Consider the following 18,039-nt stretch of genomic DNA (forward strand, 5'->3'; position numbering starts at 1 on the left):
GAGGGGGTCAGTAGCACAAAAATGGCTATGGTTAGTCTGAAGAAAAAAGCAACAACTCAGGAAGCAGGTCAAACTTCTTGATATCAAAGAAGTACCAGTAAGCTACCAGATAAACAATATGCTCAAAAACTGAGAAAGTTAATTTTTTTTCACAGAAACCAATAGAGAACCTATGGAGAGAAGTGAATGGAAATGTGCGGCCGCTGATATCATCGCTACGTTGTCCCCCTCATCAACACTGTTCCATGGGCGACGGCATTAAAGCAGTGATGGACATTGCTGATGTCACATTTTCAGTGCGGTTACCTTGTTGGCAAAGAAGAGTGTGCTGCATTACTAAAGTGGCAACAATGAAAAATAAGCCAATCTGTGTGTTTAAATCAGAAATGGCACCTTTCACGGCAGCGTTGAGCTCGTCAGTTGTAAGCGAATCTGTGTTTAAATCAGAAATGGCACCTTTCACGGCAGCGTTGAGCTTGTCAGTTGTGAGAGCGATGCCCATGCACAGTTAAATTACGTAAAAAAAAAAAAAATCCCAACTCTACTGCGGGCACCTGTTTTAGTACGACTTTTATATATAACATAACTTTTAGACCCTACAGAGCCTTAAATATTGGTCATGAATGAGTAAATGCTTCTAGAGCTGTTTTACAGTTCCTGAACTAAATTCAAAGTATTGTGCAAGTCCAATTTAGTGGAATCTGAAAAACAGGGCGGCTCGGAGAAAATACACATACTGTGCCAATTTCTTTATCACACACACAAAAAGAAAAGTAAGCCAAGAAGCGGAGATGCAAGCAAAAGCAGCAGCTAATACAAAATTTAATAACCCCAGTGGACAAACTGCTTAATAGCTGCCAGCAATGAGCTCATAGCTTGTTGGAGCCAGCTGCACTTTGAGACTATGCAGAGCACCCCGTCACAGTGTGCTGTGCGATGTTAGTGCAGATTAAATCCCAAATGGCCAAAATTTTCGGAATCCTCGACTACGGCGCCTCTCATAGCCCGAGTAGCTTTAGGACATTGAACTCTATAAACCAAATCAAACGAGACAATGCGGAGCAAGAAAAAACGGCTGAGCTTTAACCCTGTGCTTGGTTGGTTGCTGGGTTTTGCTTTGGTTAGGCTTAGGTCTATAGATAGGCGGACATGGTTTTGAAACCATTAAACTGCCAAGACTATGGAGTGGAGGAAGCCGTCATTTACAAGAAGGAACATGTGATGTTGTATCTACCATCAAAAGTTGGCCCACCACGGTGGCTCAGTGGTTAAGACACTCAACTACTGAATCGGAGTACCCAAATTTGAACTGGACTGCCGGTGGCTGCGTTTTGACAGAGGCAAAACAGAGAGGTGTCCAAAGTGTTGTGCAAAGTCAGTGCATGTTAAAAATCCCCAGAGGTCGAAATTACTCCGGAATCCTCCACTACGGCACCTCTTTCTCTTTTTCCGCTTTCACCCTCACCTTCTTCCTTTCCCTTACTGCGCGGTTCAGGTGTCTGTGGAGAAAGTGTGACATACTGTGCCTTTCCTGTCCTATAAACCAATTTATAATTATTACAAAGGTCAAAGTCCAAGGTCAAGTGGAGGTACACCATAGGTGGCACCATGGCTAAGCTACACAGCCACACTGTGACCTCTGGCTCACTGAAGGTCAAGCGGCCGAACAGGTTGACCTTGGCTAATACATACCGCAGTGGAACTTTTGCTTAAAAAAAAAAAAGGAGTGTATAAGTGTTCTGCCTCAACCGGAGGCTAATTTGCACTGAAACTGCGCAGAAAGTTTGCACGTTGTTGTCCCCTTCATTGCGAGATAAGTTTGACCATGGTGCTTACTTGGTTTGGCTGTGCATGATGAGAAACCAGAACCGTCTGCGACGAGACTGAGGAGCAAAAGACGCAAACGTAAATTTTCCACCGAACGGCAGCAGTGGCACCATCTAGCACCATTACAGGGACCTACCATGCTTGCCTCGGTGCTTTTGAACCGAAGCGCTTTCCTCCAGTGATGCCACAGCTGCCTTTTGCTAGAAAATCTGCGCTGGTGTTTTTTGCTCCTCAGTCTCGTCGCAGACGGTTCTGGTTTCTCATCATGCGCGGCCAAACCAAGTAAGCACCATGGTCAAACTTACCTCGTAAAGAAGGGGACAACAACTCGCAAGCTTTATGCGCAGTTTCAGTGCAAATGAGCCTCTGGTTGAGGCGGGAGAATTTTTCAAACGTGGGTTTGATAAAGTTGCAGAACACGGTATTTATAAGGTTGCTTATCCTGCAATAAAAAGCAACCAGAGGGAAAAACTCTTTAGCAACAGGCAGATAGTGGACAAATTAATTCTGGGACAACCACTAAAAGAAGAGGTGAGTGTGATCCATTTGTTGAACTGTGCCAGTGAATTCCCACACCAAAAGCAAGAAAAACGCTCACTTTTCTACAGCAATCATCTGCTGTTTCTGGTGCTGGAAATGGTACATCTGGGCGCTTTGGGCCAGCTTGCGGTCAGCTGTTGGTGATGCTCCCTCCTTGTTCGGCCCTGTCACCCCGTATGCTGGATAGTCCACATCAGCAGCTGCACGTGCATTCTTCTGGACCCTGCAGGTGGCATAAAAATCACAGGCTTAAGCACACAAGATGGTATGAAGCTCTGACCTGGGCCTCGGCCGAACATTAAGCAGAGGACTTCCAAGCTGCCCAAGCCCGTGCATAGCTCCAGCTCCTCCCAACTTTGTGACAGAATGTGGTATCGTTATTTGAAACAACCCACTGACTGGTGAGTACTCGGCCATGTCACCTGCCAACTATCACCTCGCAGAGCTATGCCTGCAATTTTTCACTCACAACGCTGGACACGAATTGAGTCTTCAATGCTATGGGGCAAAAAAATCCACCCAAGATGTATTTTTTTTGCATACTCCTCAGCTAAGATCATACTGCTACTGTTGCTCTTCCTGCTAGAGCTCATCTAAAGGGCTTGCAGTATATTGCACATAAATAAACAGTGGCTGTGACCCACAATGAATAAATGCAATGATACTTAATGAAGATCCACAAGGCGCACTCAACGTAAACTAGAAAAAAAATTAAAGAACGCTTCTATGCCAGACAAGTGCCCCATGGTAGCTTTCCTCCACCTTAAAGTTATCTGAAATAGCGGACCCACATCACAGCGTGGAACTGCGGGCGCCAGCGAACAGCGCCATCTTCGAGCGATTCACTCTCCTACTGACTTGCTCTGCATGTGAGAGAAACTTGTTCCGCTCATGAATGTCCACTTTCTCTCTTGTGCTGAGGCTGCTGTGAAAGATTTACTTAAACGCGTTCCCGTGGTTTAGAGAATTGGTATTTTGAGCTTGTCTCGTCAGCCTATTCCTTTTGTGTGAGGGAATAATCACATTGTATACGAAGTGAAAATTGAAAGGCTGCCCTAACCGAATCTGTGACATGAATACGTTTCGCTTTTTTGCGTCTTCATACTCTACTTGCTCGGCTCACTGCGCTTGCTTCAGCCGTGTTCGTGTCGTGGTTACATTTGTTTGTCACTTTTCTCTTTTCCGTTTCTGTGGTGCTTATTCGCCTTGGCCCCAGGCTGCTGACCCGAACAGCCCTGATTGACTCTTGCTGCTGTTTGATGTGGACGAAGCACGAAAACACACTTCGTGATGCCACTGCACGTTGCACGTTTCTGGGGAACGTTTCTGCCTTTTGTCTACATCGAGACAGTGATGCTGAGTTGGACATCCGCTGACTTGAGAAAATTCGATGTGAACACCTGAGTTCGCACTGTATGAACAACTCAAACTCAGGATGCGGCTTCGCATCTTGATTGCTTCAGCAACAAAATTTCCCAGTTACTCTCAGAGGAAGGCTTGCAGCAGATTGATTGACTATTTCGACCGCCAGCCAGCTCGCGCTTTATGAACCACCCAGGACTCGGTGGCATGTTGCCGTATGTCGATGAGTGTCAGTACCAGTGTCTCCATTTTTGTTTTCGTGGAGTCGGCTGGTACCTTGATCCAGCATCACTTTTGCATGGTCATGCCGAAGTCTACAAAGTGTAAAGGTTGTAAGCAGCAGCGATACCGCTTAAAACATCACAAAACTGAACCCCGACGAACATAATTGGTACGCGGTGTTGCCGTCGGGCGTCTGCTTGCCCCCGCTGCAGTCAAGAGGAGACGAGCGCAACGGTTGCGAGTCGTACACGGGAAGAGAAAGTGCGCGCAACTTGTGTTGCATGGTCAATCAAAGCGCTGCGGCGGCATTGGCCCGACATGCATCGCAGAGTTTTGTCACGAGAGGAAGAGCATGTGATGCACTTGCACAGTCAAACTTGACGTTGGGTTCCCTATAGCCAGATCAGAGTTGTGTGTGCCCCCAGAGCTATGTGCTGCATTCAACTGTTGCCGCTTTGTACCAATTTTGACGTGTTGCGACCCCCCCCCCCCCCCCCTAGCTGCCGCACTTGCAATGGTGCCGCTATGATTTTAACTTCTCTCCCTGTTTGGAACATGATGCTGCTTCGTGACTATGCTACCCTATCGCAGAGCCGTTACCTTGGCCATGTGCCAGGTGCCAAGCTATTGATGCACAAAGACATATAGTTTGAATTACCATGAAAAATAAAAATGACTCGCATTCCAATAAACAGGCTTTTTATACACAGACTTTATAAAGTTTGGCAAGACCAAGTATCGCAGTTTGAATCATAAAAAAAACTTATTGATCGGCCAAAAATTCGAAGTAACTTTTCAAAAATGACATTTTGGAAACCTGCAGCCCCATCTCCTCCTAGATACTAATTTATTCACTCCCGGGGTCATTAATTCAACTTATAAGGTGCAGATGAACTAAATAAATTCCATATCTGTTCATTTCTTCTAATTTTATCAAAACAAATTTTTGACGGTTTGCTAGATTACAAGAAAAAGTATCTTCGCATCAAGAGCAGATAAAGGAATAGACCTTATGCATAAGTGCTGCCATCTACCGGGAGAAAACCAAAACGAGTAAGCGCCGCCATACTGGGAGATAGCGGATGCGAGATTGCCTGGTGCAGAATTTATGAGCGGCTTTCTCGGTTCGGCGATCCTTCTATATTATAAGAGAGAAATAACGACCGACAAGTGACTCGTGGGCCTTTCTGTGTTGTGCATGTTTCTGAGCAGGTTTGCTAGTACCTATTAAGCCGCATTCATACTACATGCGCTACGTACGGATCGCAATAGTAAGCACAAAAAACGTAATGTGCCTGTTCAGACTGCTGTCGCATTGAGCGTAAGATCAGCAACGTCTGCAGCCAGCGTGGGCGTATATGTCGGTGAACCTGCGATTTTTACAACTAGCACAGATACGTCTGTTACTACACGACCAATGTGCACAACCGTTTCAGTTTTTCCTCTCCGGTCACGAGGTTTCCAGTACATCCAGATTTTGCGCACAAACCAGCTAGCAGGCGACATCATCCAATGATCCTACACTGCAGAACAGTGTCTCGGCTTGCCGGTGTTATCGGTGTTGTGTCGGTGATTGTGTCTGCCTGCAGCTTGATCGTGTGCAGTGCGGAATCTTCTTTGCTGTGAATTATCAGCCTCTTATAAAAGAAGGGTGGCAGAAGCCAGTTCTCTATGACCAGTGGCTGAAATTGTACCGAGACGAGTGCAAAACGATGCCTGGCTACAAACTGCCAGTGTGCTGAGTCAAAGCAGTAAGTCCTTTTTCATTTTTTTTTCATGTGTGAAAAACTTAACACAATCAAATGCTTCGCCTAGTTTAGAAAAGTGAGGTTATGGCGGCGGGGGATGCCCGTTTCGTCCCAGTGCATTCTGGCAGCCCATTGGCGTCGTTAACAACAAGTGAGGGAATCAAAGGCCAATGTGTGGCGAGTTTGCAGTCGGGCCACAGAACGGAGGCGCCGCAAACCCATCGGTGTTTGATAGAAGCCTACCATAAAAGAGAAAAAGAAAATACATTTCAGTGTCTGTCGCCTGCTCCGCCTCACTGTTTCGAGTCAGTCAGGCTGTGGGCAGAGGGGATGGTCCCGAAGGAGTGGAAGCACGCTGTCGTGGTTATGATACCCAAGCCCGGCAAGAAGCTTCAGATAGAGAACCTGAGACCCATTTCCCTCACGTCGTGCCTTGGCAAATTGTACGAGAGAATTGTCACCAGGCGAATCCAACAATATCTAGAGGCCGAGGAGCAGTATCCGCACAGCATGTTCGGCTTCCGGGCGAACCTGTCAACGCAAGACGTCCTACTACAGATCAAGGAAGAGATCATAGACACGGCACCCAGAACTGGCGAAAACATTATCATGGCCCTGGACATCAAAGGGACCTTCGACAATGTTAGCCACGAAGCCATCATGGAAGGCCTAAACAACGCCAATTGCGGAAGGAGGACCCACGACTACGTAAGATCCTTCCTATCAGAACGCACAGTGACAGTGGGGTTGGGAGGCCTGCGAAGCGACACCTTCACCACCCCACGAAAGGGCACGCCGCAAGGATCCGTAATCTCACCAGTGCTCTTCAACATTGCGATGATCGGACTGGCCAGAAAACTCAGCAAGATCGATGGCATCCAGCACGCAATGTACGCCGACGACATTACGGTCTGGACGAATCGAGGCTCGCTAGGACAAAAGCAAGAGAGACTGCAGGAAGCAGCAACATGTGTAGAAGAGTACGTGAGAGAAAGGGGCCTAACCTGTGCCACGGAGAAGTCGGAACTTCTTAGGGTAGGGTCCAACCACACCAAGGTGGACCTGACAGTAAGGTTAGAAGGCCAAAATATACCGGAAAGGGACACGATACGCATCCTAGGCATGTGAATCCAAGGAAGCAGAAGATGTACCCACACAATCAGTCTACTCAAGACGTCAACAGAACAAGTAAGCCGTATGATAAGGAGGGTATCGCAGAACAGAAGCGGGATGAAGGAAAGCGACACGATCAAGCTCGTCAAAAGCCTGATAGTCAGCAGAGTCACGTACTCGTTGCCATACCACCGCATGACCAAGAAAGACAAAGAACAGACGGAGGCGCTGCTAAGAATAGCGTACAAGACGGCACTCCACCTACCAAAAAACACATCAAATGAAAAGCTGCTACAAATTGGCCTAAACAACACATTCGAAGAACTAACGGACGCCCAGCTAAGTGCGCAAATAGTCAGGCTCCAACACACAGTCACCGGCCGCAAGCTCCTAGAGAGATTAGGACACGACGTAGAAGGGATTGTAGATAGAACAGCCACCATTCCAGACGAGGTCCGTCAAACTCTGGATGTCAGCCCCCTGCCGAGAAACATGGATCCCAACCTCCACGCCGCTAGAAGGCAGGCCAGGGCAGACTATGTGCAGCGGAACCTAGCCACAATGGAAAATACAGTATACACAGACGCGGCCCTATACCCATGGGACTGCAGGACCAGAAAGTTCAGAGTCGCGGCAGCAGTGGTAGACCACATGGGGGAACCAATCAGCAGTGCGACTTTAAGAAACTGTACGGTAACGGAGGGGGAGGAGGCTGCCGTAGCTCTAGCGGCGGCCGAAGGTTACCGTCGGAACAAGTCTCTCATAATCCTAACAGACTCCAAAGCAGCATGCAGGAACTACACACGGGGCAAAATAAGCAAGGAAGCGCTGAGCATCCTCCTCGAAGCAAGGCTTCCAAATAAGACCTTAAAACACAGGATTTTCTGGATACCGGCACACACCGGGATAGAGGGTAACTCGAGGGTAGACAGCCTAGTTCGCGAGATCACGAACCGAGCAGGGCAGTCAGAAGCCCTGGAGGACCCCATAACGGTGGAACCAACGTATACAGAAATACTAAACTGCCACAGAGGGCGGAGATTCAAATACCCACCATCCCACACATCATTAACACAGCACGAGGCGGTCTGCTGGCGGAGACTGCAAGCAGGGACATTCCACAATCTATACATACTACACAAGATGTTCCCTACACAATACAGGAACACATGTCCGTGGTGCGGGGCAACCCCCACACTATACCACATCACATGGGAATGCGAACTAAACAGAGCCTTCCACAAACTCAAACTAAATAACCCGAGTGCGGAACAATGGGAGGGTCTGCTGACCAGCAGCGAGCTCACGGCCCAAAGGGCACTGGTGTAGCACGCCTGCGAAGCAGCAAGACTCAGCGGTGCCCTGGAATAGGGGCGCCAACCTTGTGAAGAGGCCGAAGATATGAAGACATCGGCCCGCCGCTAAAACCACAAACTTTTTAGAGCAATAAATGTTTTCTCTCTCTCTCTTGGAGTCAGTAGTACGACCTCTTGAGTCACTGCCCCGAACTGTTTCAAAGATCACTCCGAGGCATTGGCAAACTGGATAACGCAAGCAGGCATGCAGGCAGACCGCACGCCGGAACTGCATATGCGAGCGGGGGTTGTCACTCCTGTGATCGAGTGTTGCGGAGCAGTGGCATCAGACGTTCTACAAGAGAGTATTGGGGAAGCGCGAGGACAGAAGCAGCCGCTTGGTAACTGGTGCCATGAGGAGAAATGAGAGACAGTTGGCCCAGAGTGGCGATGGTCGGTCGTAAAGAACGTATTTTACTGAACGGCCCCGTGTGAACATACGTGGTCGTTCCAGCAGCTATGTGCACTGCGATAAATACGACAAGACGGATGCGACTGTAGTCTGAACGCGGCTTTATGTATTGAAAACGCAATCGGAGAGGCACCGTGAAAGCCAAGGAATTCACAACGGTGTCGTACCCTGAAGAGGAGGAAGTGCACTGGGGCAAGAATATCCCCTCTGGGAGTATGCGCCGTTTCTATGATTCTATGAGCGCAACAACAACTTTTTTTTCCGTTATGAAATGTCAGATCGTTGGCCTTCGAGTTGCTCTCATCATATTGCTGAGGTTAAGGTAAGCTCCGTGCCCGCATTTCACAAATGAAGTCATTCATGATCACACACTCGATTACGAGTACAGCTAGGTGAAACTTGCTGATTGCTACAGCGTGTAAGGCTGACCAAAGACCTTGTGCTGCTGAGCCAAAGGATGCAGGCTCGATCCCGGCTGCAGCGGACGTTTTTCTTTTGAAAGTGAATAACTGAAACTCTCGTGCGTCAAGATTTCCAATTCACGTTAAAGATCCCCAGGTGCTGAAATTAATCTGCGGCCTCCTACTTCTGTGCACCTCACAGCCTTGGTGTAGCTTGGACATGCTATAAAAATGACCTGATAATTTGCATTGCTTATCGCATTTAGGTGCCACAATAGCAGGTGATCGGCAGAGTGGCGGCCTAACCATAACTGCCAATGCTGCATTGTGGATGCACACCATTGCTTGTACAATTCTGTTTGGGTGATTTGATCTAAGCTAAATATGCGATGACCGAACAATCGACTACGAGCGGTGAATGGCAGATTTATGCGGCCTACTGCATGCACTGGGCTAGCTGAAGGTCTGCCCCGGATCTGCAATCAGAAAAATGCGCAAGACTTGTATAAAAGCAAATTGAGTGCTAAGGATGAAAAACGGGCACATGAAACCAAAGAGCCAGGCGAAAAATTAGTCCCACACGAGAAACTATTAGCTGACTGACATAGTGCGCCGCAATAGCTGACAGACCACGGAATGCTCCTTGGCAAATTACAGGAATAAGCAAATAGCTCAATTTTGGGCCTTTTTCTACGATCCAACTTCTGCAATTCAATTATTGCCTCTTGAGATGAACACAACATCAGGTAGTGGCTTCCCGCTGACCTCGTATCCCCAGCGAGATTTACTGGGGCACCGGGGTACTTAAGTCTCCTTGTGCTGCTAATGCTTATCATTAGGTTCTACTGTTTTGCTTTTGTTGTGAGCTTTTTGAACCAAGTTAGATAAACATTAGCTCAAATAACATGTTGTTTTATCCATTTCACATAGTTTTTGCGTGGTTTAGCATTCGATTTTGAATTATATTCGTCAAGGCCTCTAAAGCCAGGGTGCCGAACCGGAATTTTTTCAGGTTCGGTTCCGGTTCGGATTCACGCCTTTTGGGTTCGAGTTCAGTGTCGGCTCCGGATACACATTCCGTTCCGGTTTGAACCGGTTCGACCCTGCCCGAACCGGTTCCAATAGGTTCAAACATGTTCAGAAAAAAAAAACTCCGTGTGTATTTTTACCCCACTTTTTCAATACTGAGTTTTCTTTCCTGGTGCATATTAAAAGCTTAAAATTCACGTAGTAATTAGTCTATTGTTTTTGTCATCAACTGTGACGGGCTACAATTGGTTGTACAGACATGAGCAAAGTATTTTTAATTAGTGACCGACGATTAGATGAGGGGAAAATACTGATTATTTCAATTCGCACATAACCAACTAAAGCTGTCACGCGCCGAAGGTTAAAAGAAAATGTTTCCTGCCACACTTTTCAGGTACACAAAATACCAAGCTTATTTTAGTTTAAAGCGAAACCTCTATTATTACATATGCTATATTTCGCCCGGCTCCCACTAAAGGACTCTGAAATGAGATCAAGGTCGAATCAAGCACATACACCTCAGGACTAACGATATATATGCCATATGTGTGATCATATATCGCAAAGCACGCAGACGCTTTTGCATTTCGCGTTTCTGGTGAGATAAAACGCAAAGGCATGAGCGTACTGTGGCCTGAAAGGAACTGACAAAAGTCTCCTCCGCCACATATGGGCTGTTGGAGTCATTATCGTATATGCCAGAGAACCGGATTAATCAACTATCTCACTCCTGTAGCCGCGAGGGGCGATGCTGCGATTCGACCAACGTCTTGTTGCATGTCAAGGTTGCATGCATAGACACGCTATATAGTTGCAATCTTTGAGGATAGACTTACTGGTATGTTCAAAGATAATTTACCACAAGCATGATATGAAGTCATGGCTGCTCGCAAGTATTTTAGGATGTGCTCAGTAAATGCTGCCAATTTTTTTATCTGCCAGCATAGAAAGATCGAAGGATGAGGACACTGCTGAGTGCTTTTGAAGTTATAGAGTTCAATGATAAGACAAGATATACTTTAGTCCAGGAAATGCTCTCTCGACTCTGACTTGCCTAGATGGCAGATCAAGCGCTACTGTAGCTAGTGATTAGAGTTCTGGGCGCCGAACTTCTACTCCTCCCAAAATTACCAAATACTCGAGTGTATGATTTTCTGGACACCTTTTCAAAAGCGTAGGGCAGGCTCTGGACTTGTTAAATTTAGAGAACTGCCACTATCTCCAAGTCATTTCAGGCAGTCTTCATCTCTTTCTATAAGAAACTGTTCAAGCTCGTCTTCAGCTTGTAAGCTAATAGGGGGGGATTCTGTTGACACTTGTTGATTTGATCGCCGCTGGCGACCCTACGAAGCCGCTTCCATGTGGTGACCAAATGCTGTTTTGATCGACACCTTTCCTCGCTGGTAAAGGTACAGTGATATTGAGGGTCTCACTCTACAGTTCACCGATTGCTCAATTACTTCCATTCCCTCTTCTGTTTTTTTTTTCCTTAGAGCCTAGTTGCAGGCTCCTTCGGCCCGCTTACAGCCTCCCTCTCGTCGCCGCGCAACCCGTAGACCAGGCTATTCATTACTTACGTTTTCTCTCAAGAGTGTACTTCTAATTTTCAGTGCCACTTTTCTAGGCTGTTTTAGACATTCACATCAGTGATGGCGGATTAAGCGATGAAATGCATTTGATATTTCGACACCGTATACTTGTAAGAGCCGAAACAATAGCATATCAAATAGAGCCTGTGAATTAATACTCTTGCCAGTAATTCTACTTAGTTTCTTACTCCACCCAGTTTTCACCTTTGAACACTGGAGCTTCATTTCTCACACAGTTTAACTTGCCAAGAGAAATAAAACAAGCAGACATTGCTAGGAACAAAAATAAGAGAAGGTAAAAGGGGAAATTGCCTTAAGGAACTATCATTGTGCAAAGTTCAGATACAACTCAAGAACAGACCGGTAAATTGGTGCCCAAGGCTTCCTTTGCACCATCAAGGTCGGCTTATTCTCAAGTCTCAGTCAACTAATTACGTATATGCTTGCGTCACATCGCATATGACTGCTATGCACATGTGACTCATTGCGACGCCGTTGAACGACAGAAAAATAAAATGGCACGTGAAATTATTTTTTAACGGATTCGATATTTCGTTTTTGATTTGTACATGGCTGTATGCTTATTCACCTAAATATGTAACTCAATTCACGAATTATCTGCTATTATTTTACTGCCTAGGAAGGCGCTCGAATGGGCAACTTTCTCGATGAGCGGCGCCATGGCGTAGTGCAGCAGAGGTCCCCTGTGCTCGGTATGAAATGGTAGCCGGACACCAGAGATTGGGGTTATGCAAGCGGCAATATATTTTCATTTGTTCTTTTCATCTTTTTCCAAGCAACTATATTTCAATATAATTGTGATGTTTGCGGTGTGTAGTGGTGAATTCGAAATAAGCGAGCAGAGCGTTTTACAAGCAGCAATAGAAGAAAAAAATAGTGAAGGTAAGTTGTCAGCAAAAGTGGGTCGAAACCACAACGCGAACCGGTTCGGAAAGGTTCCATCGATTTGTTTCGGTTCAGGTTCAGTTCCAAGATGGCGGAAAAAATACGGGTTCGGTTTTGGTTTTCGGTTCAGTTCAGGTTCCGGTTCGACACCCTGTCGTCAACGATATACAGCTCCCTGTTGTAGCCTAAAGGTAATCAAAAATATTGTTAATCACATTTATATAAATAACAGTTGTTAACTAAGAAGTACAATTAGTGTACTGCAGTCATATTGATATAACCTATCCAGCGATATATAACTTGATGTAGCAAAATGTTGAATTTGGTTATAATTAACAGCAATTAACTAAAGGTCGGTTCGTTTCACCTGCACTACGTGAACTGGTTCACGTGGTGCTGCACTTCACCATTCGTTTCAGCGATGCAAGATGGCGCCCTCTGCACCACGCCGTTCGTTTCAAAAAGTGCAGACGTCGTGCAGATCGAGTTCATGAAAAGTTCAGCAAAACTGTGCACCTCCTCAGCGGTCAGTGCCGAAATGGTGCAGCTGCAGCCGCCGCATGAAAGCAGACGACAGCTTGCGCGACGATGGCTTGCGTGTTGTGATAAATAGCGAAGCGACCCTTATTCCACTCGTCAACGAGAACGGTACCCATGTTTGCCAAAGAAACGACGACGCGTACTTCAAACCATGTCTACCAAGTAAGCACGTGCATGCGTTATGGTTCATGCTGACTTCATGATCGAAGTTTGTTATTTGCGCTTCGTGCCAGCTACCGCATGGTGCGCATACACATACATCGATCGAGGCTGGTTCGCTTCGTTTCGATGTGCTGTTTGAAAATTGATCTTATTTAGCATTTTGGCGCCGGTTGATGTGAGTGGCAATATAATTCCCAAATAGCCGACCACATACGCGGTCGGCTTTTGTACATATATGCATCGCATATTCATGAATGAATAAAGAAACATGAAGATTTTCAAGTATACCACATCGCATTAAGTACGTCTTGTGCAAATGCATATATATGCGCCTTTTGCGGCAGCCGGCGATCGAAGCGCATATGGTCATGATTGAAATATATATCAGCATGCATCACACCGCATACGTGTGTATACTTCATGAGTATGCGTAGCCGATACCTTGGCGAACTCGATCGTGTTCTCGTTGACAAGTGCCGTTTATGACAAAGCACAGGCCAAAAGCATTGCGGCTGAATAATGTCAAAACTTCGTTCCGGCCTGCACTCTACCATTCGTTTGTAAGTAGCTGGCGACGATGCTGCACCTGAACTGCTGGAACTGGTGCTGAACGCTGGCGGCATCGCCGCAGAACTTTACGAACTGGTGCAAACAGTGCAGCTGAATCGAACAGACCTTAAAATATACAACTAACTGAGTGCAACTGTACTCGACATCAGCTATTCAATGGTATACGACTTAACGATGTAGCATAAAGTTCTACTTAATTCAAATTAACAACAATCAAGACCTAAAATTACTAAAGGGCAATTATATTCTGTATAAGCTATTTAACGATATAACACGTGTGGCTATTATATTTAACATAAGCTGCACAGCCACTGCAGACACATTCCATACACACATTCCATACATGGTGCACATGAGCCAAGTAATGCTGTGCATTAATAAAAAACTATGAACCTGGCACCCTCACTTTGTTACCCTGGTTATCCTTAGCTCCTTTTGTGTAGGTCAAGGTACACAGCAATATTTGGGTACCTTAGACGACGATAAATGCAAACTTGAGTGCCGTTAATCCTGTACTGCCACATACTGATGCGGTATCCAGAATCCCCAAATATGGCGGAAACGCACGCGGTCAGTGCAATGAGGTGCCAGTTTTTGCATAAGGTCTATAATTTTTATAGCAGCATGCGGTTAAGTGATTAAACTATGCAATGTCAAGAACAGATTTCTCATTCTGTTCTTGCTAATTTCTTTCTGCACTTTAATTTAAATAGATCATAATTTTTCCCTATATCGAAATTCGACAAATTATAGAATGACTAACAATGCTTTATTCAAAAAAGTAGTTCCTATGCTGCATTCATTATACTGTAGAATATCTAAATTATAGAATGACTAACAATGCTTTATTCAAAAAAGTAGTTCCTATGTTGCATTCATTATACTGTAGAATATCTATCCACATGTTAATAATAGTTTTTCGATTAAGTGGTTTTACTCTACTGTTTCTGTAAACAAAGGAGTGAAAATGTTAAACACTTTGAAGACTGACATATCAGAAAAGTGACTAGTATATATTTGAAATCAGTATAAAAGCTCGTTAACATTCTGCATTTTCACTGCATTTAGTCTAAAAGTAAAGCCCTGCCCCCTTCAACTGCATAATCCTCAAGTCTACGTTGCCTGTGGCAAATGGAAAAACGTGAGGTGCACCTGCTTGTATTACTTGATCACAGCCATGCTGCATCAGAAGTGGATAAGAAGAGACAAAGGAGGTCATCTCCTTCCAGAGCCTGTATTGTGCTACTAGCCAGCTGGGTGACTACAGTGTGCTTGAAGCTGTTGGGAAGGCAAAAGTCAGGAAAAAAAGAACACTAATAGTAATCACTGCATACGGGGAGAAAAAAAGACAAAGGAAAAAACTAGGCCAATGTTGTTTTCAAATAGGATGACATTAGGTTTATCATACCATAACCCTTCAGCTCATTTCACATGTACAACGTTGTCACAGCCATTATCGTATGACTGCAACATAATTTTATTAACATTCCGCATGTAATAAATATTTCTGGACACCTAGCATGCTCCCATACTTTTTGGGGAGGGGGAAGGGGGGAGGGGGGGCGCACCTCTATGATAAAATTTTCATAGCCCATTCAAGATGAACTACCCGGTGTTGGCATTTCTCCTTTCACATATGCACTTTCAATCGCTAAGGCATTACTTGGGCATTTTGATGGTGAAAATAAGCATTACTCCGTAAAGTAAAAAGACTAGAAATTATTTGTTTTTCATTTATTTAGCAGCAGTAGAAAACATTCAAAAGGGGCCTTGCACCATCAATAAGGTAAATGGCAGTCAGTATTTTCAACAACTATTTAAAATTCTTGTGAAGGCAAGTTATTCTATTAGCTGAAGAGAGTCACCATCTACACAGCTTGCATAGAGCTCCAAATAGGGGTGTGCGAATATTGAAAATTTCAAACACAAGTGTGGGGAAAAAAAAAAAAGCCTTGCAATATCAAACATAAGATCAGAGAGAGAGAGAGAGAGAGAAAAAAAAGGGTGAGGAGGGGGTGGGATAAAAAAAAAAGCAAACGCTATTCATCTTGTTTATTTCAAAATTCACATGCATGTGAAAATAATATCAGACTAAGATTTGTATACTCTACCGAAAAATCTGTATAAATGTTTGCAGAATTCTGTAAACTGGTTTCTGTACAGGAAGAACCTGCATGAAATCGGGTTTATCGGTCATATCACTGCTGAATACAGCAAACTCTCGCTAATTTAGCTTTCAAGGGCCCAGGAAAAATGTCCATCGAGTGGGCCTGAAAAAAACTGCTAAAGAGCATTTTCATTACAGTAATTTTATCTAGTGAACACCTGCACGCCGGCTGTCTCCAGCTGAGATGAAACCGAAGTGACAGTGACATTTTTTTCTCAGTTTCCGCAAGGGCTTCACTTTGCCCACACTGTCGAGAAGGCCCTCTTCACATAACGGCCCCGTCGCACTTTGAGGACACTTCACTGCACAGCCTGCGCGGTCAAGCATTGCATTGCAGCGCACAGTGCAGTGAAACTGCAGTGAACTCAAACATTTTCAGCTCATTCGATAATTTCCAATTACTCGAAAATTCTGAATATCAGTTTTCTGAATATGAATACGAATTGAATAACAAACATATTCGATTATTATTCGAAATTTCGAATATTCGCACACTCATAACAACAAGCATTCAAAACCAACTTTACTTTCAACTAGAAATGGCACAATTTCAAAAGTAATAGTGTCTAAGGTGATGCTGCAATATGCTTCTAGATCCACATGCAGTTATGTATTTGCATTCATATCAACAAGGGACGGCGTAGTCAAAAATGAAGAATTTCGCACAGTGCACATTGATTACATTTATGATGACTCCTTTTGATACTTTCCTGTCCATGCCTATTCTCATGAAAACCCCGCTGACAACTGCTAAAAAAACAAAAAAACAAAAACTTGCTTTCAAGTTATGCCTGGATAGTTAGAGCTATCCAGTGAGTAGCAGAGGAACACTTAGTTTCTTTCGCTGTTTCATTATTATTATTTTTTTTTCACTATGTGGAGACACGCATGTGTTTACAGCATTATAGCAGCGCCGTGTGCTGTTGCCAACGATGTGTTTCTTCTGAATCCCATGCATCTAACTTTTTTGTGTGTGTCACCTCTGTGAAGGGACACATATTTTTACACCTTTTTTATTGTTCCAAATTTTTTTAATGAAATCTTTTTTATAGTCTCTTGCATAAATATGTTGGCTGAGACTACTACCCTCACAGAGTGAATTTCCTCCTCTAATATTTAATACTACATATACTGTTTAGTATCACACAGGTTCTGCTAACTGCAAAAAAATATTAGAATATTAGAAAACTGCTACTTTTCCCGTGGGCAGGAAAGAGCCACTGACTGCCATCAGGTAGAAAATGTGTTCTATCCCTCAATGGTTGCCAGGCATCAGCTCTGGAATGTATGGGTGCAAACATCATTCAAAATTCATTAATACTAGATCAACAAACAAATGCAGAGGAAAATGAGGCATTTTACAAGAAAAATACAGCCACTGAGACAGAGGAAAGCACAGGATATTTTTTTTAATCAATGTGAAGTAACAATGTAATCATGGAGGTGATTGATTAGCAAGTAGAAAATATTCACACGTGGTAGGAGGGTGGCATTGGCAAACACTCAAGGATAGCTTACACAGAGCATAAATACCTTAAAATGTAGAAGACTGAACAGCAGTCGCCACAGCTTACTTGGTAAAGCCCCTCATGTGGTCATTTTTCTTCCGACTTTCTAATCAGTTATCTTCACACTTACAAAAATTATATTGATCAATGCACGCACACACAAATCCACTATGCTTTTCGTAGTGTCAGTGGCACCTAGCTCCCTCCCTTCTTACGTATTCATTAATAGCGGAGTTACAATAAATTTACTTTGCCATACTCCCATGATTCCGTTCCCTCTCCAAGGCCTTTTCCCATTCCAGCCTGGTCAACAAGCCCCCATATTTCATCCTTCTCTTCTGATCTTAATGGGAGGCGAGCAGTTTGGTGGAGTATGCCCGATGCCGGCATCACAGCCCTGCTTAGACAGATATTTTTGCTTTTCTTTTTGCCACCGGAACATTCCAGGAACGTGAAAGAGAGGGCTCCTAGGTGATGTTTGATCCTTAAGAAGAGATGGGGCTAGCCTGAAAAATCACAAAAAAAAATCCAACTTCTGAAAACAACATTTTTGAAGCCTACAACCTATCTCCAGCATATCTATGAATT

The 18,039-nt window shown here is 44.6% G+C and overlaps 1 protein-coding gene across 2 annotated transcripts in view; it reads right to left on the reverse strand.

Moving 5' to 3' along the window:
- The window catches only part of LOC146202756 (uncharacterized), a 69,960-nt gene that overhangs the window by 11,067 nt on the left and 40,854 nt on the right, over positions 1 to 18,039 (reverse strand). For both annotated transcript variants that reach the window (XM_084588313.1, XM_084588314.1), the window contains exon 5: positions 2,426 to 2,590. In XM_084588313.1, coding sequence (XP_084444439.1) covers positions 2,426 to 2,590 — 165 coding nt within the window. The remainder of the gene's footprint in view (positions 1 to 2,425; positions 2,591 to 18,039) is intronic.

The sequence above is a fragment of the Amblyomma maculatum genome, chromosome 1, assembly GCF_055883805.1.
Source record: "Amblyomma maculatum isolate TAMU_Amacu chromosome 1, ASM5588380v1, whole genome shotgun sequence".
NCBI lineage: Eukaryota > Metazoa > Arthropoda > Arachnida > Ixodida > Ixodidae > Amblyomma > Amblyomma maculatum.